The sequence below is a fragment of the Trachypithecus francoisi genome, unplaced genomic scaffold, assembly GCF_009764315.1.
Source record: "Trachypithecus francoisi isolate TF-2019V2 unplaced genomic scaffold, Tfra_2.0 Lachesis_group3, whole genome shotgun sequence".
Lineage (NCBI taxonomy): Eukaryota > Metazoa > Chordata > Mammalia > Primates > Cercopithecidae > Trachypithecus > Trachypithecus francoisi.
This window is the reverse complement of record NW_022681468.1, coordinates 126,566,537-126,590,223: the sequence shown is the minus strand read 5'-3', so window position 1 is coordinate 126,590,223 and position 23,687 is coordinate 126,566,537. Positions and strand designations below refer to the sequence as shown.

The 23,687-nt window shown below is 40.6% G+C and overlaps 1 protein-coding gene across 2 annotated transcripts; it reads left to right on the top strand.

Moving 5' to 3' along the window:
* The first annotated feature begins 3,432 nt into the window (after positions 1 to 3,432).
* Positions 3,433 to 23,194, top strand: LACTB (lactamase beta). 2 transcript variants are annotated; one of them, XM_033189848.1, is made up of 6 exons: positions 3,434 to 3,867; positions 4,273 to 4,339; positions 7,561 to 7,751; positions 8,054 to 8,390; positions 10,210 to 10,375; positions 22,413 to 23,194. In XM_033189848.1, the coding sequence occupies exons 1-6, from the start codon at positions 3,511 to 3,513 to the stop codon at positions 22,936 to 22,938; spliced, it is 1,644 nt and encodes a 547-aa protein (XP_033045739.1). In that variant the 5' UTR covers positions 3,434 to 3,510; the 3' UTR covers positions 22,939 to 23,194. The 2 variants fall into 2 exon arrangements, with proteins under 2 accessions (XP_033045740.1, XP_033045739.1); XM_033189849.1 differs by lacking the exon at positions 10,210 to 10,375 and having other exon boundaries at positions 3,433 to 3,867.
* The last annotated feature ends 493 nt before the right edge of the window (positions 23,195 to 23,687 follow it).

Here is a 23,687-nt window from a genome sequence, read left to right as displayed (position 1 = left end):
ATCTACAAATGAAAATCTTCAGAGAATTCCACTTAGTAGCAGACTGCTAAAGCTACTCTGTAAATGAGTAGTCATAACCAATTGTTTTCACCATTTTTCTATAAAAAGTGCAGTTTTACACTCATTCATATAAAGTTTTCAATACATGTTTGTTGAAACTTACCATGTGACCAGCATTGGGCTCACCCTGGAGAAAACTAAGTCTCTAATCTGAGGGAACTCACAAATCATTGGCAGAGAAATCTCAAAGAACAAACCCAAAAAGTCTAGTACAATTGTAACGTGGGGCTAAGTGTGACAATAGAGGAATGCAGGGCACAAAGAGGGAGGAAGACACTGTTTGCCAGGTGGACGCTGGAGGAAAAAACCTTCCAGGAAGAAGGAAAAGCCTGTCCAATGCCCTGGAGGCATTTAACAGCCATCTATTTTAATAGAACTGAAATCGACTCACAGGCGCATAGAGATGGGGTAGCAGGGAGGAGCCTGATTCTGAGAAGCCCTTTGTATCAGGCACGTTCTTAGCTGCAAATTCAAAGACCACTCTGGCCAGTTAAATAGAAAATGAATTTATTAAAACATATGGGGTGGGATGGCTGCATATTTTATCTCCTCATTTGAGAGGGAAAGTGGAGTTATTTTTAATTATGCCAGGATTGCAAGTGTAAAGGACACATGAATGGAGTCTTTTAAGATTCGGATGCTCCTAGAAGCTGGGGCGTTGAGAGCGGTCTTGCGACCGGTCCAGTGGTGGGTAAAGTGGGGCAGCCCTGCCATGCTATGAGAGCCCCTGCCGTTTGCTGCCCAGAGAGCTGCATGTCTCATCCAACACCCTCAATGGCATTGCCAGCTTCTGAATATGTGCCTCTCTGATTGGTGAGGCCTGCTTCACACACGCGCTGCCAAGCAAAGGGAGACGGACTGGGAAAGCAAATTCCTGATGGCACCACCTACCCGCTCCAGCCGGGACCTCCCTGCGGCTTTGAATGGCACCCTGGTCCCCTTGTGGAGAAAGGCCGTTGAAGTGGACTTGGCAGGGGAAATAGTACCTGAAGCAACCAAATGTTCACTTGAAATTACACTGTTTTGATAGCTAGATATGACCGATAAGGTGTTGGACCAGATGGATATCACTAAAGTTCCCCTCTACCCAGGTGGGGAGGGATTTGGCCAAGCAAAGCAGATAGCAATTACTGGGGAAACCAAAACCTTCGATGTTTATACTCCAGTGGATTGGGAGCTCTTAAACAACCAGTTACAGTTGTTAACTGCCCTCTTGGGGCTATGAAAAACCCAGACCTTCCAGGGTCAGAGGCCTGGCCTCCCTTCTTGGCAGAAGAGGAAATGAAGTTCATTCCTTTGTGGTGAACCTGATTCTGTAAAAACAAAACTCATTTTTTTTCTCAATAGGTTATCCTACCACATGTCCAACCATAGGAGTCTGGAATTTCTCTTATTGGTTAAGCTTTAGAGCATTTTGAATAGCAGTTAGATATGGTTATATTTGAGTTTCAGAACATTCATCCTGGTTCATATTCCGTCTTTGTTGTTGTTGTTTTTTTTGAGACAGGGTCTCACTTTGTCACCCAGGCTGGAGTGCAGTGGTGCAATATTGTCTCACTGCAGCCTCAACCTCCTAGCCTCAAGTGATCCTCTCACCTCAGCTTCTCAAGTAGCTGGGACCACAGGCGCACACCACCATACCCAGCTAATTTTTGTATTTTTGGTAGAGATGGGGTTTCACCATGTTACCCAGGCTGATCTTGAACTCCTGAGCTCAAGCAATCTGCCTGCCTTGGCCTCCCAAAGTGCTAGGATTACAGGTGTGAACCACCATGCCTGGCCATCTTTATTTTTTTAATTAAACTTTTCCACAAGTTTATTGCTAGCACATAGAAACATAATTGATATTTTATGCTTATATTGTATCCTACAACCTTGCTGGACACACATTTTAATTTTAGGAGGTGTTGGGTTTTTCTTTGCCTTTTAAGATTTTTTTTTTTTTTTAAGATGGAGTCTTGCCCTGTTGCCCAGGCTGGAGTACAGTAGCGTGATCTCGACTCACTGCAACTTCTGCCTCCTGGGTTCAAGTGACTCTCGTGCCTCAGCCTCCCGAATAGCTGGGACTACAGGCGTGCACCACCATGCCTAGCTAATTTTTGTATTTTTAGTAGAGACAGGGTTTCGTCATGTTGGCCAGGCTGGTCTCAACCTCCTAGCCTCAAGCAATCTGCCTGCCTTGGCCTCCCAAAGTGCTAGGATTAACAGGCGTGAGCCACCGTGCCTGTTCCTTTAAAATTGTTTACATAAGCAATCATGGCATCTGTAAATAAGGACAATTTTATCTTTTTCTTTTTAATCTTTGTGCTTTTAATTTTCTTTCTTGCCTTATTGCACTCGATATCATTTCTAGCACCTTGTTGAATAAGAATGATTAGAGTGGACATACTTGCTTCGTATGTCTTTCCCACTAAACATAATGTTAGCAGATTTTTTTGTTAGATGTTTTTTATCAAGTTGAAGAAGTTTTTCTCTATTCCTATTTTTCTAAGAGTTTTTTCGGTCATGAATGTGTTTTGCCTAATGATTGATACGTTTGCATAAATTGATATAATCATGTGATTTTTCTTTTTTAGCTTGTCAATGCGGTTAATAGTATACACTAAACTGAGATACAGTAAGACAGGACTTGTGGCTAGAAGAAGCTGTAGAAGAACATTTCTTCTTCTAAAGAAATAGCGCAGAAAGAGATAAGGTACTACTTGGGAGGACGAGGCGGGAGAATTGCTTGAACCTGGGAGGTGGAGGTTGCGGTGAGCTGAGATCGAAGCGTGAAAAGTAATAAAAGGTCTGTTTGTAACTTCATATCTTTGGTACGGTGTGGAGCTAGAATTCCAGAAGCAATAGATTTTAAAACAGCTTTAGGGAAATGGGTGGAGCTGAAATAAGACATAAAGAAGGGAGATGGCAAGAGAGAGAAAAGAGGAAAGGAGAAAGGGAAAGGAAAGGAGAAAAGCATCTCTAAAGGGAAAGGAGATGCCTGCTAAGCGTCTACTGTGTGCCCTGCGCTGTTCCAGAAGTTGAGGATCCCAAATTTCTTCTAGGCTTCCCAAAGAAGTCCCAGTCTGGTAAGGAATCTGACAAGTAGTTAAATGATACAAAGTGTTAACTGTTGTTAAGGAAGTGTGCACATTGAGGGGCAAGATGGTTAGGGCGAGAACGCCCATGGGACGGGAACTAGGAAGGCTTCTTGGAGGTGACGCTTGATCTGAGGGTAAGCAAAGGAAAAAAAAGGAAAGAGAGACAGAAAGATAGGAAAAACAACGAAGAGACAAGAAAAGGAAAAAGAGGAAGGGCTCGATGCGATCGGCGCTCGGGTCGTCAGGCGTCGACTGCTAGGGTCTGACCGCGGTCCCCGCCCCCGTCCCGCCCCCTGTCCTTCCCTCCGCCCCGAGCCGCGGCCGGCCGGGTCTGCGTGAGTTCGGTGGCGGCCGGCTGTACAGAGACGCCATGTACCGGCTCCTGTCAGCAGTGACTGCCCGGGCTGCCGCCCTCAGGGGCTTGGCCTCGAGCTGCGGACGACGCGGGGTCCATCAGCGCGCCGGGCTGCCGCCGCTCGGCCACGGCTGGGTCGGGGGCCTCGGGCTGGGGCTGGGGCTGGCGCTTGGGGTGAAGCTGGCGGGTGGGCTGAGGGGCGCGGCCCCGGCGCAGTCCCCCGCGGCCCCCGACCCTGAGGCGTCGCCTCTGGCCGAGCCGCCACAGGCGCAGTCCCTCGCCCCGTGGTCTCCACAGACCCCGGCGCCGCCCCGCTCCAGGTGCTTCGCCAGAGCCATCGAGAGCAGCCGCGACCTGCTGCACAGGATCAAGGTGCGGCCACTGGGACGGGGGATGTAGGCGGCCGGGGACCCACCCCTCTCGGCGGTGCTGTCGGGGGCTGAGTGGACCCCACCCGGGGCGGCGGGGTGCCCGCGATCGGCTTCCGAGAAAGACTTCCCATTTCCCCACCGCTGAGCCGTGGTCAGACGCTCTTGGGGGTTCCCCAAATCTGGGCGGAGGTCACCGCCTGTCTCGGGGACCGCCCCTTCCCCCTAGGAGGCGGACAGGCACATCCCTTGCTGTTAGTGAGTGAGCATGGCCTGGGACGAGGTGGGCGGGGCCCGGCTGGGGGGGCGGGGCCCAGGCTCTGGGGGCGGGGCCTTGGAAGGTCTTCGAGGAGTGATCTGGGCTTTTTCAGCAGGCCTCTAACTGTCAGTCCTTTCCCTTTGGTCTTAGGATGAAGTGGGCGCACCGGGCATAGTGGTTGGAGTTTCTGTAGATGGAAAAGAAGTCTGGTCAGAAGGTGGGTTCAGAAAATTGTTGTTTTGTTCTGTGCCAGTTGGTAAATAAAATATTGTTTTACTGGTTAGAGTGGATCCCATGAAATACTATTGCATTTATGTAAAAGGATGCATATTGTGGAGAAAACATCTAACATAATAAAGAATCGGGTGTTTTTAAATCACAGTGAGGCTTAAAATGTGACCAATAAATTGGAATCATAAAGATGGCTTGCTTCTATCCACTCCCACTTTTGTCTTAGGACTGGATTTATTGGTCTGAAAGTTGTGTACAGTAGTCCCTCCTTATCCTGGGATATATTCCAAGACCCTCAGTGGATGCCTGAAAACGTGGATGGTATTGAACCCTGTATATTCTATATTTTCTCATATATATATATATATATATACCTATGATAAAGTTTAATTTACAAATCAGTCATAGTAAGAGGTTAACAACAATAATAAAATAGAACAATCACAACAATACTCTGAGTGGCATGCAATTTAAAACTTAAGAATTGTTTATTTCTGGAATATTCCATTTAATACTTTCGGACCATGGATAACTAAAACTGAGGAAAGCGAAACCACAGATAAGGGGTGACTACTGTGTAGAACAATCCATTAGCTGAGTACTTGTAGGTAACACTTATGGGTAGATAAAACTCAGAATTTGTGAATTTTTCTTTTTTAATTAAGTTAATTTGTTGAGTCCTCTCTTCCGTAAAAGGCAGAGTACTAAGTACTGGGGTTATACACTATTCCTTGTCTTTAATGACTTTTCCGTCTACTTTCTTAGGCTTTTTACCAGGCAGAGATGTCAACTATTTTTTTCAAACAAAAGGCAAGAAACTTAGGGAGAGGGATTTCTATTCATTTTATGATACTTTTATCAAGGCATTATTTTTCATAACTTCTCTTTTGCACAGGAATTGATCTAATTGGTCATCCTAGGTTTCTAGGAGTTGTACTTTTAGAAAATGATGTTTCAGGCCGGGTGCAGTGGCTCACGCCTGTAATCCTAGCACTTTGAAAGGCAGAGGCAGGTGGATTGCCTGAGCTTGGGAGTTCGAGAGCAGCCTGGGCAACATCACAAAACCCCATCTCTACTAAAAACACAAAAAATTAGCCAGGCATGCTAGTGCGTGCCTGTAATCTCAGCTACTCGGGAGGCTGGGGCACGAGAATCGCTTGAACTTGAGAGGTGGAGGTTTGCAGTGAGCTGTGATCGTGTCACTGCACTCCAGCCTGAGCAACAGCGAGACTCTGTCTCAAAAAAAAAAGTTTCATATGCCATTTAAAGGCAGTAAGTTGATGGAAGCAGTAGGGGTTTGAATTTGAAGAAAAATGAGCCAGTTGACGTGGTGCACACCTGTAATCCCAGTGCTTAGGGAGGAAGGATTGCTGAAGGCCAGAAGTTTGAGACAAGCTCAGGCACCATAGTGACACCTGTGTCTCTATAAAAAAACTTTTTTATTTTATTATTATTATTATTATTTTTGGAGTTTCACTAGTTGCCCAGGCTGGAGTGCAATGGTGCGATCTCAGCTCACCGCAACCTCCGCCTCCCAGGTTCAAACAATTCTCCTGCCTCGTCCTCCCAAGTAGCTGGGATTGCAGGCATGCACCACCACACCTGGCTAATTTTTGTATTTTTACAAAAATTAGAGACGGGGTTTCTCCATGTTGGTCAGGCTGGTCTTGAACTCCCGACCTCAGGTGATCCGCCTGCCTCGGCATCCCAAAGTGCTGGGATTACAGGCATGAGCCTCGGCGCCTGGCTTAAAATTTTTGAAAAAAGGAAAATGAATCTTCCTTCAAGTATAAGTATAGTCTGATCATTATACCTAATTTATGATAAATCTCGTAATCAAAAATTATATAAATGTCAGCTTTATGGACTTTATGCAAATATTTTTTAGATATTTACGATTATACAATTTTATAGTCATTGTATTCCTTTTATTTCTTTTCAGATCTTGGTTCTCTTTCTTTCTTTTATTTATTTATTTATTTATTTTTTGGACAGGGTCTCTTACTTTTTTGCCCAGGCTGGCATGCAGTGGTATGATCTTGGCTCACTGCAGTCTCAAACTCCTGGGCTCAGATGATTCTCCCATCTCAGTCTCCCGAGTAGCTGAGACTACAGGTGCACTCTACCACGCCAGGCTTTTTTCTTTCCTTCCTTTCTTCCTTCCTTCCACTCCACCACGCCAGGCTTTTTTCTGCTCTGCCCTGCCCTGCCCTTTTTTGTATATTTTGTAGAGATGCGGTTTCTGCCATGTTGCTCAGGCTAGTCTCGAACTTCTGAGCTCAGGTAATCCACCTGCCTCCGCCTCCCAAAGTGCTGGGATTACAGGCACTTTCTCTTTCTTGGTTAGATGTACACACTTGCAGCCTGTGAGAACATGGAAACCAAATTGAAAATTTTTTCTAGAAAAAGCTTTAAGTTAGTACATAATTTTTCTTCTGGTTTGCAGCCGAATTAAATTGATGGTTAGCTAGATTTGGTTTGCAGGACATCTTTTCACACTTTTTTTTTGAGACGGGGTTTCACTCTGTCGCCCTGGCTGGAGTGCAATGGCGTGATCTCAGCTTACCGCAACCTCCGCCTCCCAGGTTCAGGCGATTCTCCTGCCTCAGCCTCCCGAGTAGCTGGGACTACAAGCATACGCCACCACGCCCAGCTAATTTTTGTATTTTTAGTAGAGATGGGGTTTTACCATGTTGGCCAGGCTGGTCTCGAACTCCCAGTCTCAGGTGATCTGCTCGCCTCGGCCACCCAAAGTGCTGGGATTATAGGCATGAGCCACTGCGCCTGGCCCACACTTACTTTTATTGAGTGGCTATTTCAAGGAATTTGGTGGAAATTTACTCAAAAGTCAAAAATAAATATAATCTGAAGAAGAATAATGATGTTTTCTTTAAATAATAATTTATTTAAAATATGGAATAACTCAGTTGTTTAGATAAGCTAAGAAAAATTTGTATCTAAGTCATAGAAAATTGCTATTGCAAACAGGGTACAATTTCACTTTAGTTATAAGGTTAAATTGTTAGACTTACCAGTATACTAAGATTTTAATCCTTTACATGTCCAGTGTTAAGTAACTTATAAAAGTCGAGTATCTTTTCTTTTAGATAAACACAGCATGTTGAAAGATAGTATTATTTCAGTTTTTGAAGACTTGTTTGACCATGAAGCCTGTTAATAGTGACTTTTTACTTTTTTCCCCCAAAGGTTTAGGTTATGCTGATGTTGAGAACCGCGTACCATGTAAGCCAGAGACAGTTATGCGAATTGCCAGCATCAGCAAAAGTCTCACCATGGTTGCTCTTGCCAAATTGTGGGAAGCAGGGAAACTGGATCTTGATATTCCAGTACAACATTATGTTCCCGAATTCCCAGAAAAAGAATATGAAGGTGAAAAGGTAGTGAAACTCACAGTTCATTTTACTAATGGCATGTTAAATGGTTTATGCTGGAATTTATATTTAAAATGTTTCATAGGATTCTTTGGCTTGTTTTTAGTTATTGTTAATGTATTAGGTTTTTCCATCGAGATGATAATCAGGTAGGTATTTTTCTGAAATTTGAGGCTAAGGATTTGTACATGACATTTTCCCAGCAGCAGTTCAAAATGGAAAATATTACTGAGACATTATTCCAAGGTAACTAACTTTGTGTTTTTCGGGTTAATACTGTAATTGAATTTTCGTGTTTTTACAATTAGGTTTCTGTCACAACAAGATTACTGATTTCCCATTTAAGTGGAATTCGTCATTATGAAAAGGATATAAAAAAGGTGAAAGAAGAGAAAGCTTATAAAGCCTTGAAGATGATGAAAGAGACTGTTGCATTTGAGCAAGAAAAAGAAGGCAAAAGTAATGAAAAGAATGATTTTACTAAATTTAAAACAGAGCAGGAGAATGAAGCCAAATGCCGGAATTCAAAACCTGGCAAGAAAAAGAATGATTTTGAACAAGGCGAATTATATTTGAGAGAAAAGTTTGAAAATTCAATTGAATCCCTAAGATTATTTAAAAATGATCCTTTGTTCTTTAAGCCTGGTGAGTGTTCATCCCTTCTCTTAACAAAATCATCATTACTGAAATGTTAATTTTCAGGAAATAAAAAATGATACCATCCCGAGTGCATTCAGTGAGGCTAATGTTTGTGATATGGGCTAGTCTGGTGCTTGCGTTTTTATCTGTAGTTTCTAACAAAGCCTAGCATTTAGGCAGCTTGTTGTTTAAATTTTGCCTCATTGGAGACTACCCAGTCATTTAGAGGATTCTCAGTATCAAGATGTTCATGCAAACTTAAGGAGAAACGTTGGAATAATAGTTCTCTAAATACAACCTGGACCAAAATAGACATGTTAAGGTATTGCTATTTTAGTACTTAGTTAGAATTTAAATTGCTCAGCTTATTTTGTGCCTTTATTTCTTAAAGAAATGAGTGTTCATCAATAATTTTTCCCAAAAAGCTGATCTATACAAATAATTATCTTTGTTTTATTTTTTGATTTGGTGCCTATTGAAGCTACTTAAAATCTAAATTTACCATAGTTTTATATACTTATATTCTATTTTCATTTTAAAAGCTTTTAGTTGAATAGATATTATATAGATATAACTAATAAGAGCAAATAAAATGTAATTTTGGATTTTATCTTAAAAATGAAGTTCCATGCTGGGCACAGTTGGCTCACGCCTGTAATCCCAGCACTTAGGGAGGCAAAGGTGGGAGGATCGCTTGAGCCCAGGAGTTTAAGACTAGTCTGGGCAACAGGCAAGGCCCTGTCTCTACACAAAAATTTTTTTAAATAGCCAGGTTCAGTGGCCTGCGCCTGTAAGTAGTCCCAGCTACTCAGGAGGCCAAGGCGGGAGGATCCCTGAGCCCAGGAGTTCAAGGTTGCAGTGAGTTACAATCATACCACTTTACTCTAGCCTGGGCAACAGCAAGAGCAAGACCCTGTCTCAAACCAGTTTGAGTTTGTCCAGAACCCAAAAGGATATAAAGTTATTTATTTGAAATACTATATATATTTGAATATGTATTTAAATTTAAGTATGTATTTGAAGCAAGATTAGTGTGCCTACATTTTATTTTATTTATTTAGTTATTTATTTATTTATTTTAATTTTAATTTTTTTTATTTGAGATGGAGTCTGGCTCTGTTGCCCAGGCTGGAGTGCAGCAGCACGATCTCAGCTCACTGCAACCTCCGTCTCCTGCGTTTAAGTGATTTTCCTTCTTCAGCCTCCTGAGTAGCTGGGATTACAGGTGCCCGCCACCACACCTGGCTAATTTTTGTATTTTAGTAGAGACAGGGTTTCACCGTGTTGGCCAGGCTGGTCTCGAACTCCTGACCTCAGGTAATCCTCCCCTCTTGGCCTCCCAAAGTGCTAGGATACAGGAGTGAGCCGCTGCTCCTGACCCATATATTCTATTAAAATAAGAACGTGATTGCCCATTTATGCCCTAAACAATGAGTAGAGGTAGATTAAGAACAAAGTTGACTCAAGAAATCAAATTTGCTTTGCTTTTCTTCCTCTTCCTGTTTTGGTGTCACTTTGAAAGATTTTTGTTTTGTTTTGAGGTAGGATTTATTTGCTTACTTTATTATCAGAGAAAGGAGCAGATTTATGTGAAATGTTAAGTGTGCTGATCATAATTTTATTCTTGTGTTAAGGACTTGGAATAAGGACAATTGCAAAGTTAATTCCATTTGTTGATGTGTTTGTCCTGTATTCTTTTTCTAAATGCTGCAGTAAAATATTCCTGTTTTAAAGGTATGCTAATTTTCAGTAGGAATATATTTTATATAGTTTTGAATAATAATCAAGCATTTTCTTTTTTTCCTCCTTGCAATGATGTCTCAAGGTAGTCAGTTTTTGTATTCAACTTTTGGCTATACCCTACTGGCAGCCATAGTAGAGAGAGCTTCAGGCTATAAATATTTGGACTATATGCAGAAAATATTCCAAGACTTGGATATGCTGACAACTGTGCAGGAAGAAAATGAGCCAGTGATTTACAATAGAGCAAGGTAAATGAATACCTTCTGCTGTGTCTAGCTGTATCACATCTTAACACTATGTTATTAATTAAAAGTCACATTTTCTTTGTTTCCATTCCAAAATCAACTTGCCACATTTTGGGAGCGTTTCTACATGTCTGTTTTCCCATCTGTAAAGTGAAGGAAGTAAAACATGTTTATAAAGTACACTAAGACCCTTTGATGAAAGACAGCAATAATATTAATAATTCAAACATGAATAATGAAACCAAAATTGCACCCACCCTGAGCATCTGTAATTTGCTCTTTAACCATTCCTTTTCTTATGTTTTAATGAATGATTTGTTTATGTGTTATTAGTTTTTAATGGTTTTCATACTGTTTTGAAATAATTTTATACTTACAGAAAAGTTGCAAGAGTGGTACAAAGAATTCACATATCCCCTTTACTCAGATTCCCTTAATGTTAGTTTACCGCATTTGCATTACCTTTCTGTCTACACATGTGTTTGTTTCTGAACCATTTGGAAATAAGTTGTAGACATGATACCCCTTTACCTATAAATATTTAAATGTGTATTTTCTAAAATCAAGAACATTCAGGGCCGGGCGCGATGGCTCACGCCTCTAATCCCAACACTTTGGAAGGCTGAGGTGGGTGGATCACCTGAGGTCAGGAGTTTGAGACCAACCTGGCCAATGTGGTGAAACCAACCCTATCTCTACTAAAAATGCAAAAATTAGTTAGGCATGGTGGCAGGTGCCTATGATCCCAGCCACGGGGGAGACTGAGGCAGGAGAATCGCTTGAACCCAGGAGGCGGAGGTTGCAATAAGCGAGATCGTGCCATTGCACTTCAGGCTGGGTGACAGAGCGAGACTCCATCTCAAAAAAGGAAAACAAACAAAAAACCAAGGACATTTGGGAAATCAGCATAGATACAATGCTTTTATCAAATCCACAGGCTTTACTGAAATTTTGCCAGTTGTTCCAAAATGTCCTTTATAGCAAAAGAGTGGAAAAACTTTTCTTTCTGGTCTAGGATCTAATCCATGATCTCACATTACATTTACTTGTCATATCTATCAGAAGTCACATGACATCAGTTTGTCCCATTATTGCTGATGGTATTTTAATCACTTTTTGAGGTGGTGCCTGTCAGGTTTTTGTAAAGTTACTATTTTTACCTTGTAATTAGCAAGTATATTTGGAGGAGATAATTTAAGATGATGTAAAAATCCTGTTTCTCATCAAACTTTCTACTAGTTTTAGCATCTATTGATGATTCATGACTGAATCAGTTATTACAGTGATGGTTGTCAAATGGTGATTTTCTAATTCCATCATCCATTCTATATTTATTAGTTGGCATTCTATTATAAGAAGGAGCGGGTGGGGGGGCGGTGGCTCACGCCTGTAATCCCAGCACTTTGGGAGGCTGAGGCAGGCGGATCACTTGAGGCCAAGTTTGAGACCAGCCTGGACAACATGGCGAAACCCCGTCTCTACTAAAAATACAAAAAATCAGCCAGGTGTGGTGGCAGGCACCTGTAATCTCAGCTACTTGGGAGTCTGAGGCAGGATAATCTCTTGAACCCTGGAGGCAGAGGTTGCAGTGAGCCAAGATCATGCCACTGCACTCCAGCCTGGGTGACAGTGAGACTCTATCTCAGAAAAAAAAAGTGCTTTCCCTTCTCTCTTATTTATTTATTCATACCAGTATGCATTCATGGATTCTTAGTTTAGTCAGTGAGTTATTATCTGTCACTGTCATTATTTAATATGTTGCTTAAATAGTATATGAAATATTAAAACTGTAACAGTAAATGGTTATTAGATTGCTTACCTATATGTGTAATTTTGTTTTCTTTTGCCATACATTTGTGAATATTTATTGAGCAAATACAACATGCCACGTATTGTACCGCATAGTAGAGCTAACCTGACAGCTCCTGCCCTCCAGGGGCTTAAAGACCACCATCCAGCAAATAAATCAATTAAGTACATAAATTTTCTTTCAAAAGGAATACATGTTATGAACAGGCACAGTGGCTCACACCTATAATCCCAGCACTTTGGGAGGCCAAGGCAGGAGGATTGCTTGAGCCCAAGAGTTTGAGACTAGCTGGGGCAACACAGTGAGACCCCATCTCCACAAAAAATACAAAAATTAGCCAGGCATGGTGGTGCGTGCCTGTGGTCCCAGTTACTCAGGAGGCTGAAGTGGGAGGATTGTTTGAGCCCAGAAGGTGGAAGTTGTAGTGAGCAGAGGTCACCCCACTATACTCTAGTCTGAGTAACAGCAAGGCTCTGTTGCACGCCCCCCAACAAAGAAAAGAATATGATTATGTAACATAGTTATCAGTGGGGCCACACCGCCCTTTAGATATGTAGCTAACATGGTAACCCCCCTCATTTTTGTAATTATTATTTTAGATTCAGGGTGTACATGTGCAGGTTTGTTACATGGATATATTGTATAATGCTGAGGTTTGGACCTGTCACCCAAATAATGAACTTATGAACTTAGTACCTAATAGGTAGTTTTTCAACCCTTGCCCTCCTCCCTGCGTCCCCCTTTTTGGAGTCCTTGGTGTCTCTTGTTTCCATCTTTACGTTCACATGTACCCAGTGTTCAGCTCCTACTTATGAATGAGAACATGCGGTATTTGATTTTCTGTTTCTACATTAATTCACTTAGGATAATGGCCTCTAGCTACATCTATGTTGCTGCAAAGGACATGATTTTGTTCTTTCTTATGTATGTGTATATATTTTTAATTGAATGATTTTCTGCTTGATTTTATGTGTGTTGATAGTGAACATTAAAATGCTCTTCTTATTTGGATTATGTAGACCTCTCCTACATGCCATTAATAAGGATAATTAAGAATCTGGGGGTGGGGCGAGGTGGCTCACACCTGTAATCCCAGTACTTTGGAAGGCTGAAGCGGGTGGATCATCTGAGCTCAGGAGTTCAAGACTAGCCTGGGTAACATGGTAAAACCCCATCTCTACCAAAAGTACAAAAAAATTAGCCAGACATGGTAGTGTGTACCTGTAGTCCTGACTACTTGGTAGGCGGAGCTGGGAGGATCACTTGAGCCTGGGAGGGTGAGGCTGCACGGAGCTGTGATTGCACCACTACGCTCCAGCCTGGGCGAGAGAGGGAGACTCCATCTCAAAAAAAATTTTTTTGATATATTATAAAAATACAAAATAATATCTAACTAAAATAATTGAACACTTAAAAACTATCTGGGTGTAAACACTATTTTACAGTGAGGCATCCTTAGGTACTTTTTAGTAAGATTTAAGATTTAAAACATTTAAACCACATTTTCTCTCCATTTTCTTCTACAGCTTTTAAATATATCAAGTTGAAGTTACTTATGTAAATTTGAATTGGGTGTTCAAACAAAATCCTAGGTGAATTGCTTAAGCAGACTTTAATATAATTTATGGAGAGGCTTTTAGAACAGATTTTGACAAGTTAACTAGAATTTTTACCCTTAGGAGTGAAAAATGCTATGATTTTATATAATTTCATATTTGATTCATTTACCACTATAATAGGAAAGGGTTTAGTCAGCTTTTTAGCCTTTACAAATTTTACAATTTAATTTATGCTTTGTGTTATGGAGACATTTTCTATGACTTAGAGTTTTAACTTTAATTTACATAATCTAAAATAACTCAGGCCAGGTGCTGTGTGGCTCATGCCTGTAATCCCAGCACTTTGAGAGGCCAAAGCAGGAGGATCATTTGAGGCCAGGAGTTTGAGACCAGCCGTGGCAACAGAGTGAGACCCCATCCCTACAAAAATTCTTTAAATAATGAGGCGGGCGTCATAGCGCACGCCTGTGGTCCTAGTTAATCAGGGGGAGAGAATCACTTGAGCCCTGGAGTTTCAGGCTGCAGTAATCTATGATCATATCCTGCCCTCCAGCCTGGGTGACAAAGCAAGATCCTGTCTCTAAAAATTAATTACTTAGTTAATTGAATAAAACAAGCACAAGACTATATGAAAGTGCTAAAAAATTTACATGTTCGGTTGAGATGAGACAGGATTAAAATAATGTGAACCAAATACAGATTTCTCGTCTGAACTGGTATACTTCAAAAATCACACATGGAAGTATTGAATTTTAAAATTATAAACATTTGAGCTTATTTTGTAGAGAAAAATTTGAGACACAGTGTTAGCAAATGCAATAAAAATTTGTTTGACCTTTTAAAGTAATTTGGGATTTTTATTATTAGAGGAAAAAGTATTTGGAAAGCAAATACTTGATAACTTTTCAAAAATACTTTGTTCAGAAAGAACAAAGAACACTCATGAAAGGGCAGTTGTGTCAAATGTTAGGAGGGTGAGTCAGAAGTTTACAAAATGGCCAGTTGAGTTATATCTTGATTATTTATGGTCAGAATTAATTCAATTCGTTAAGTATTTGTATTTACTGATTTTTATCTGTTTACTCCTCTCTCTTCCTACCACAGTGGTATTCAAACTGTAGGTTTGTATGTCCAATTATTGAGTTGGAAAATCAGTTTAGTGGGTTGAGTAGCAGGATTTCTTTTTTTTAATAGAACAAAATAGAATAGAATATGATAACGTACATTGCAGGTAGTAAAGGTAAATATAAGCTTTGGGATAAAGGCTGGGCTGCTGCATTAAAGAGACACCAAAATGCAGTGGCATGAGGAAAACAAAAGTTTAATTCTCCTTGCAGCATTCCTAAGGTGAACAGTTCTGATTGGTTCCCCACAAGCCTTTAAGAGGCCAGATTCATCCATCTTACTGCTCCTCTCTTCACGGTGGTGTCCCTGTCTGTACACTTGAAGCTCAGTCACAGCCCCGAAGGTGCCCCAGCCTCCTGAAAAGAGACAGGGTATGGAGCTTGTACTCAGGGCCTTAAGGTCCAGACTTGCAAGTGTCACACTTCATCTCTGTCCACCTTCTGTTGGCAAAAACTTAGCTATATGGTCAAACTTTGCGACAAGGGAGGCTGAGAAATGTAATTTCTAGCTAAGCAGGCATGTGCCTTGCTTTACTTTATTACTAAGGAAGAATAGAAGAGTCAGTTTTGTGAACAAGCAGCCATCTATGCCACTGGCCACTGTGTTGCTCCATAAAACTTCTGTTTTAGAAGGGTGTGGCGGGGTGTGTGTGTGTGTGTGTGTTTTCATTCAGTCAAAAGGAGAAATGTATTCCTCAGTGTGGGTTGAGGTTAAAAAAAAATGTTTGAAAGCCATTCAGTGGAATATATCAAATTAAATTTTATTATTTTTTTACTAGTAATTTGTGGAAGGAGTTTTGGGATAGAATTTTGAAGCTTAATTACTAATAGGAATTTTACAGTTATGGTGTTTTATTTTCCATTTTATTATTTGATTTGTTAGAAAGGTAGCACATTTAACAAATCAACTATTACTTTTACCTTGCATATTTCCATTAGTACTTGCTTTACAAATGGTTTAATTGCACTTTATAAAGAAATAGATGAAATGGTGGCTTTTTTGGAAACCTTTTTAGCTTTTTGTTCCTATCTCCGTACTAGTTTTGTTCAATCTGTTGTATTTAAATTATAATTTTTTAATTATCAGCTTATTTAAAAGGATTAAATATGCATTGCAAATCAGTCTATGGCCTAAAAGAGATTTCTTGGGGACCCAAAATAAATTAGGTTAGCAACAAGCAATGAATTTTAATTTTTTAAATGGCCTGTGGTTCTCAACTACTTCAGACTCTTTGTGTTTATTATTTTTGGATCTAGCATTATATTTTACTGGAAAGCACAAGAAAAATGATAAATACCATTGGGAGGTCGAAAAGGGTGTATTACTTGAGCCTTGGTGTTCAAGAGCAGCCTGGGCAACATGGTGAAACCCTGTCAGACAATACAAAAAAATTAGCCGGGCATGGTGGCATGCACCTGTAGTCCCAGCTACTTGGGGGCTGAGCAGGGAGGATCACCTGAGCCCAGGAAGTTGAAGCTGCAGTGAGCTGTGATCGTGCCACTGCACTCTCACCTGATGATGGAATGAAACCCTGTCTCAAAAACAAAAGACAAATACCAGAAGTTGTCAGTTGAATCTAAAAAAAGTTTCTCTAGTAAAGATGGCATAGATGCATGACCTTACTATGATTTAGATCTAGACATTTGAAAATTTGAAAATGGATGTCTAGCTCTGTATATAAGGGGGAGAAGGACATTATGTACACTCATCGAGCCTCTTTTCTAACCTAGAAATTAAGGCTCTGTGAATGTGCAGAATGCAGAGCAGCTACTGTTTCCTGTTTTCTTGATGAGTAATTAACTTGTGACTTGCGCAAAAATCAAAATTGCCATATGATGGTGAGTTAATTTCATTTTCTTTTCTTTCTTTTTTTTTGAGACAAGATCTCACTCTGTTGCCTAGGCAGGAATGCAGTAGCACAATCATACCTCACTGCAGCCTTGAACTCCCTGGCTCAAGTGATCCTCCTGTATCAGCCTTCTAAGTAGCTGGAACTACAGATGTGCACCACCACACCTGGCTGATTTTTGAAATTTTTTGTAGAGATGAGATCTTGCTGTGTTTCCCAGGCTGATCTCCTGACCTCAAATGATCCTTCCTCCTCAGCCTCCCAAAGTGTTGGGATTATAGGCATGAGCCTAGCTCATTTTATTTTCTATTCTTTGAAAAAAGGCAATGGGTTTCTATCTCTAGTGTTAAGGGTCCCTATCAGCTCTGAGATGCTTTTGGTTTGGTTTTTTTGTTTTGTCTCGTTTTAATTCGTTGTAGTTCTCAGTGGTTCTAAAGGAGAGTTGATTCATTTTAGTTAGACAAAATGGGCTGCTGAAATAAAATAGGGAACTAAAAGAAGGGAATATTGTTACCTAGGAAAATGTTTTGTCTATTTGCTTTATTTGTTTTATTTGATATAGTATCTGTTTGGGCCTCTGAAACTCAACTCTGATTCTTTTTTGTAATAATTATTTTAAAGGAGTTTAAAGGTACCAGCTTTTGGGGGGGAGTTCGGGGAGTAAAAGAAATCTTTTCAAAGATATAGACAAAAATAAAACCTTAAAGTAAAACTTAATATGTATGTTTGTATTGATTTGTTTTATGGGACCATTTTGCAGGGGAAAAAATGTTTCCAGCTTTGTTATGTAGTCTACTGACTTGTCGGGTATAGCCATAAACCTGTTTATAATATCCTGACTAAGGCTTTTTAGAGTTACTATGTTTCCAGGAGTAAATATTTCTCTTCTTTATCATTTCTTTGTGTGTTTATGCACATGTTGAAAATAGTACCACACGGTGTCTGTCACCTGTTTAAAGGATCTCACCAGAGTCCCACCTCACAATAGCACTGAAATTCTTTGCTCAGATTTGAGTCACAAGATCACACTTAGCTGTAAGGGAGGCAAGAGAATTGTTTTTAACTGGGTATGTTGTTGTCTTGAATAAAATTGGGATTTTCTTAAATGGAACAGTGGGAACATTGATTCTGTTTAGGCGCATAACTATTGATTCTGTGTAGCAAATATACTCTGTATAGGCAAGTACACTAAATAACTCTGTAAGTGAACATCACAAAGGAGCTCATTGACTGTTCTTGCCACTGAGAGACACTCAATTTGTTGATAGGGGAATCCTCAGTCAATGCCTCGGCTTATTATTAGAACTTGGCCATTTTTTAATGTGTTTGGCACAGTGTTTGCAACAAAAATTTCTAATTTTATAACTAGATGGGATGAAAACCAAATAAAATGAATGTTTTCTGGAGTGTTTGCCGTATTTTTTAATGTTTAAAATTTTTAATTTCAATTTTTACGGGTACAGAGTAGCTGTATATACTTACGGTGTACATGAGATGTTTTGGTACAGGCGTGCAGTGCATACCAATCACATCGTGTAAAATGAGTTATCCATCCCCTCAAGTATTTATCCTTTGTGTTACAAACGATCCAATCCTACTCTTTTAGTTATTTTTAAATGTACAATTATTATTGACCATCATCACCATGTTACATTATCAAATACTGGATCTTATTAATTATTTCTGTTTCTTTTGTACCCATTAACCATCCCCCCTTCTCTCAACTTTGGCTGTATTTTGACAGTATAGATATGGCCTTTACCTTCTATTTCTAAAGTGTCTTCTAGAATTAAGAATTGTTCCGTATTAAGCTCTTTTTCATGCCTTTAGCTGAAAGACTGTCTACTAGTAGTTCAATCCAAATGTAAATACTAAATGTTAAAGTGGGATTGTTTTTATAATATGCATTTGAAATTCTGTTGGTTGGCCGGGCGCGGTGGCTCAAACCTGTAATCCCAGCACTTTGGGAGGCCGAGGCGGGTGGATCACGAGGTCAGGAGATCGAGACCCTCCTGGCTAACACGGTGAAACCCCGTCTCTACTAAAAATACAAAAAACTAGCCGGGCGCGGTGGCGGTCGCCTGTAGTCCCAGCTACTCGGAGGCTGAGGCGGGAGAATGGCGGGAACCCGGGAGGCGGAGCTTGCAGTGAGCCGAGATTGCGCCACTGCACTCCAGCCTGGGCGACAGAGCGAGACTCCGTCTCAAAAAAAAAAAAAAGAAATTCTGTTGGTTTTCAAACGTCTTATAACAATAAATACCAAGTGATGAATATTGTCTCTAAAGACATTTAAGAAGCATTTTAAAAATAAGGCTGGGCGCAGTGGTCTCATGCCTGTAATCACAGCACTTTGGGAGGCGGAGACAGGTGGATCACTTGAGCCCAGGAGTTCAAGACCAACCTGCGCAACACAGCAAAACCCTGTCTCTACAAAAAATACAAAAATTAGCCAGACAAGGTTGTGTGTGCCTGTAGTCCCAGCTACTCAGGAGGCTGAGGTGGGGGATTATCTGAGCCTGGGATCACACCATTGCACTCCAGCCTGGGTGACAGAGTGAGACCCCGTCCCCCGACCCTTGAAAAAAAGTATTTTTAGTTTATAAGTTTGGAGATGTAGATTTCTGTGGTTATATAACATTCTTGTGCAGAATCTGGAGATTCTTATAAATAAGTATGAAGAAGCTGTTTGTCATCTGGCATCGTCCCATCAGTTGGTTACAAAAATGTTTCAGTAACTTTGTCAAGAACTTGTGTCTATATTCTTTTAAGCAGAAATGTTCTAGGAATTTGAAATAGTAAAGTTTGTCTTTCAGCTGAACAAAATTATTTTCATAAAAATGTACTAATTGGTCCTATGTGAAAAGGAACTAAGAGATTAAAATCTAGAATTTGCTTATTAAAACTAGAATTCTAAAGTGTAGAAGTCTCCATATTTTAATATTTAAAGGAGGAATAACTGAGGAGTTCTAGTTTCCAGTCTTAATGTAAGTGGTTTGAAATGCTTTACTGTTAAAAGGAAGTTACAGAGCTGGGCGCAGTGGCTCACACCTGTAATCCTAGCACTTTGGGAAACTGAGGCTGGCAAATTACTTGAAATCAGGAGTCCCTGACCAGCCTGACCAAATAGGGAAACCCCGTTTCTACTAAAAATACAAAAAAAAAAAAAAAAAAGGAAAGGAAAAAGAAAAAAAAAAAATAGCCGTGCATGGTGTTGGGCACCTGTAATCCCAGCTACTCGGGAGGCTGAGGGAGAATCGCTTGAACCCAGGAGGTGGAGATCACAGTGTGCCAAGATTGTGCCACTGCACTCCAGCCTGGGCGAAAGAGCAAGACTCTGTTTAAAAAAAAAAGAAAAAATCAGCCGGGAACAGTGGCTTATGCCTGTAATCCCAGAACTTTGGGAGGTGGAGGCGGGCAGATCACCTGAGTTCTGGAGTTCAGAGCAGCCTGGCTAACATGGTGAAGCCCCCGTCTCTACTAAAAATACAAAAATAAAAAATTAAAAAAAAATTAGCTGGGCATGGTGGTGCATGCCTGTAATCCCAGCTACTGGGGAGGCTGAGGCAGGAAAATAACTTGAACCCAGGAACAGTGAGCTGAGATTGGGCTACTGCACTCCAGCCTGAGCAAGAGTCAGTCTCAAAAATCAATAAATAGACCAGGCGTGGTGGCTCACGCCTATTATCCCAACACTTTGAGAGGTCAAGGTGGGTGGATCACTTGAGGTCAGGAGTTCGAGACCATCCTGGCCAACATGGTGAAACCCCATCTCTACTAAAAATACAAAAATTAGCCGGGTGTGGTGGCGCACACCTGTAATCCCAGCTACTCGGGAGGCTGAGGCAGGAGAATTGCTTGAACCCAGGAAGCAGAGGTTGCAGTGAGCCAAGATCACACCACTGCACTCCAGACTGGGCAACAAGAGTGAAACTCTGTCTCAAAAATAAATAAATAAGTAAATATACAGAAAAAAAATAAGCTGGGCATGGTGGCAGCACGTGTAATCCTAGCTACTGGGGAGGCTGAGGCAGGAGAACCAATTGAGCCCGGGAGGCAGAGGTTGCAGTAAGCTGAGATTGCACCACTACACTCCAGCCTGGTCAACAGAGCGAGACTCCGTCTCAAAAAAAAGAAGAAGTTACTGAAAGCTGATTATTGGCTGGGCACAGTGGCTCATGCCTGTAATCCCAGCACTTTGGGAGGCAGAGGCGAGTAGATTGCTTGAGGCCAGGAGTTTGAGACCAAGCTGGACAACAGTGAGACCTTCATCTCTACCAAAAAAAAGAGAAAAAGAAAAAACTTAGCCAGGTATGGTGGTACACACCTGTGGTCCCAGCTACTCAAGAGGCTGAGGCAGGAAGATTGCTTGAGCCCTGGAGGTTGAGGCTATAGTTAGCCATGATTGTACCACTGCAGTCCAGCCTAGACAATAGTGCAAGACTCTGTCTCAAAAGAAAAGTGGAAATTTATTTCTCAGTGGAAAAAAAAATGTGTTTCTATTATGTAACTTCTTTTAGGTTTAATTTTACTTGGTTGGCTGGAATTACAAATATAATCAGGAGTTGAGACAGAAAGTAATGAGGGCCTAAAATTTGAGAGTTGCCATAGGAATGGAAGGAAGGGAGAAGGGTAAGCCACAAAGCAGAGATTGAATAAATAGGATTTAGCATCTTACTGGATGTGAGAGTTTAGGGCAAGAAAGTCATTAAAAGTTGTATAATGAAGGTTTTAATGGAGAGAAAGAAATATGACAGACATGTTGATTTTGAGACAATGAGAAAATCACCTATCAAGTCATTGGATAGGTGGTTTTCTCATTGTCTAAAGAGCATGCTAAGATCCCCTTTAGACTTTTTTTCTTTTTTAAAATCTTCAGACACATACCTGTGGCCACTCCTTTCCTAACTGCCAGCGCTACTTCACCCAATATTATGACTTGTACGTTTAGGGGATGTATAAGAATCTTGAAAAAAGAAGAAAGGATTCAAACTAGGGTTTGCTAACTCCAGCCTTTCCCACTGCACCAAGAAACTACCATGTCACATCATTATATATGATATGTATATGGTATTATTTTTAGAATTTTTTTTTTTTAGATAGGGTCTTGCTTTGCTGCCCAGGCTGGACTCAAACTCCTGGGCTCAAGCGGTCCTCCTGCCTCAGCCTCCCAAGTCACTGGGATTACAGGCATGGGCCGCTGCACCCAGCTTATATGGTATTTTTATCCAAGAAATCTAGTCATCTTACAAATAACCTTATTCCTAAACATCCCAATATGCTTTGGATGTTTACAGTGTTGGTTATAAAATTCACTTGTGGCATGATTCAGCATTAACCCCAAGGACAAGGAATATCTACCAAATGATAAGTGTCTCCATATGCACAGGGCAAATATGTCATGTGTTATATTAATTTTTGCAGGTATTAAAAGTTTGATACACTCAGCATGGACAAGCCATACCAATAGAAAAAAACCACTTTCTATGCTTTAATTCAAAAGCTAATTAGACTACCTTACTTAGTTATCTGTGTGTCATTAGGACCTGAATCATACTGAAAATTAGTGGTTAGTTTATAGTTTCTAAGAATGTATGATCATTACATTGAAATACAATCTGTCTCATGTACACATTTTTCTATCATGGGTGAAGTCAGTGATTATTAAATTTTTAATGATCATTTCTTATTTCCTTTTAGATTTTATGTTTACAATAAAAAGAAACGTCTTGTCAACACACCTTACGTGGATAACTCCTATAAATGGGCTGGTGGTGGATTTCTGTCTACAGTGGGTGACCTTCTGAAATTTGGGAATGCAATGCTTTATGGTTACCAAGTCGGGCTGTTTAAGAACTCAAATGAAAATCTTTTACCTGGATACCTCAAACCAGAAACAATGGTTATGATGTGGACTCCAGTCCCTAACACAGAGATGTCTTGGGATAAAGAGGGTAAATATGCCATGGCGTGGGGTGTGGTGGAAAAGAAACAAACGTATGGTTCTTGTAGAAAGCAACGACATTATGCTTCACATACTGGAGGGGCCGTGGGTGCTAGTAGTGTCCTGCTGGTCCTTCCTGAAGAACTGGATACAGAGACTATAAATAACAAGGTTCCCCCAAGAGGAATCATAGTTTCTATCATATGTAACATGCAGTCTGTTGGCCTCAATAGCACCGCTTTGAAGATTGCCCTTGAATTTGATAAAGACAGATCAGACTGATACCTTAACACCACAGGTGCAAAATGAGTTGTTTTGTGGTTTTTTTGAAACATTAAAGTTCCAAAACATGAAATTTTTAAGGATAAATTTGAAATAGAGTATAATTGAATGCAGAGAATTATGTACCTCTAATTGCTTAATTTTGTAATCGTCTTTTATTGTAGAATTGGTTCTTTATACTCAGGGAAGTAATTCTATTGTTTTTACTTTTTGAAAAAAAGTGTTAACTCTTGAAATAAAATATTCTGATAAAATATGTACTTTCTGCATGTGTAATACAGAGAAAATCTCATTCAACAGGAGCCTCCAAATATCTGAGGTTTTTTTTTTGAAATGGACTCTTGCCATGTTGCCCAGCCTGGAGTGCAGTGGCGTGACCTTGGCTAACCGCACCCTCTGTTTCCTGAGTTCAAGCGATTCTCCTGCCTCAGCCTCCCAAGTAGCTGGGATTACAGGCACCCACCACCATGCCCAGTCAATTTTTGAATTTTTAATAGAGACAGCATTTCGCCATTTTGGCCAGGCTGGTCTTGAACCCTTGACCTCAGGTGATCCACTCGCCTCAGCCTGCCAAAGTGCTGGGATTACAGGCATGAGACACTGTGCCCAGGCCAAATATCCTTTTAATATGAAAGCAGAAACAAAAGCATGAGAAATAGTATATTATCTACTACAGCTTAAAAGAAACGTTCAGGGAAGGAATCGGGAAATCGGGAGCAATGTAGTCATGTGGTCTGGCGCAGTCTCGA

Bases quoted from the DNA above. Each gene is read 5' to 3' on its own strand.
- LACTB (XM_033189848.1), top strand. From the start codon at position 3,511: ATGTACCGGCTCCTGTCAGCAGTGACTGCCCGGGCTGCCGCCCTCAGG. The intron at 4,340-7,560 runs GTGGGTTCAGAA...TTTCCCCCAAAG, and splicing joins AAAAGAAGTCTGGTCAGAAG to GTTTAGGTTATGCTGATGTT. The intron at 8,391-10,209 runs GTGAGTGTTCAT...TGATGTCTCAAG, and splicing joins TCCTTTGTTCTTTAAGCCTG to GTAGTCAGTTTTTGTATTCA.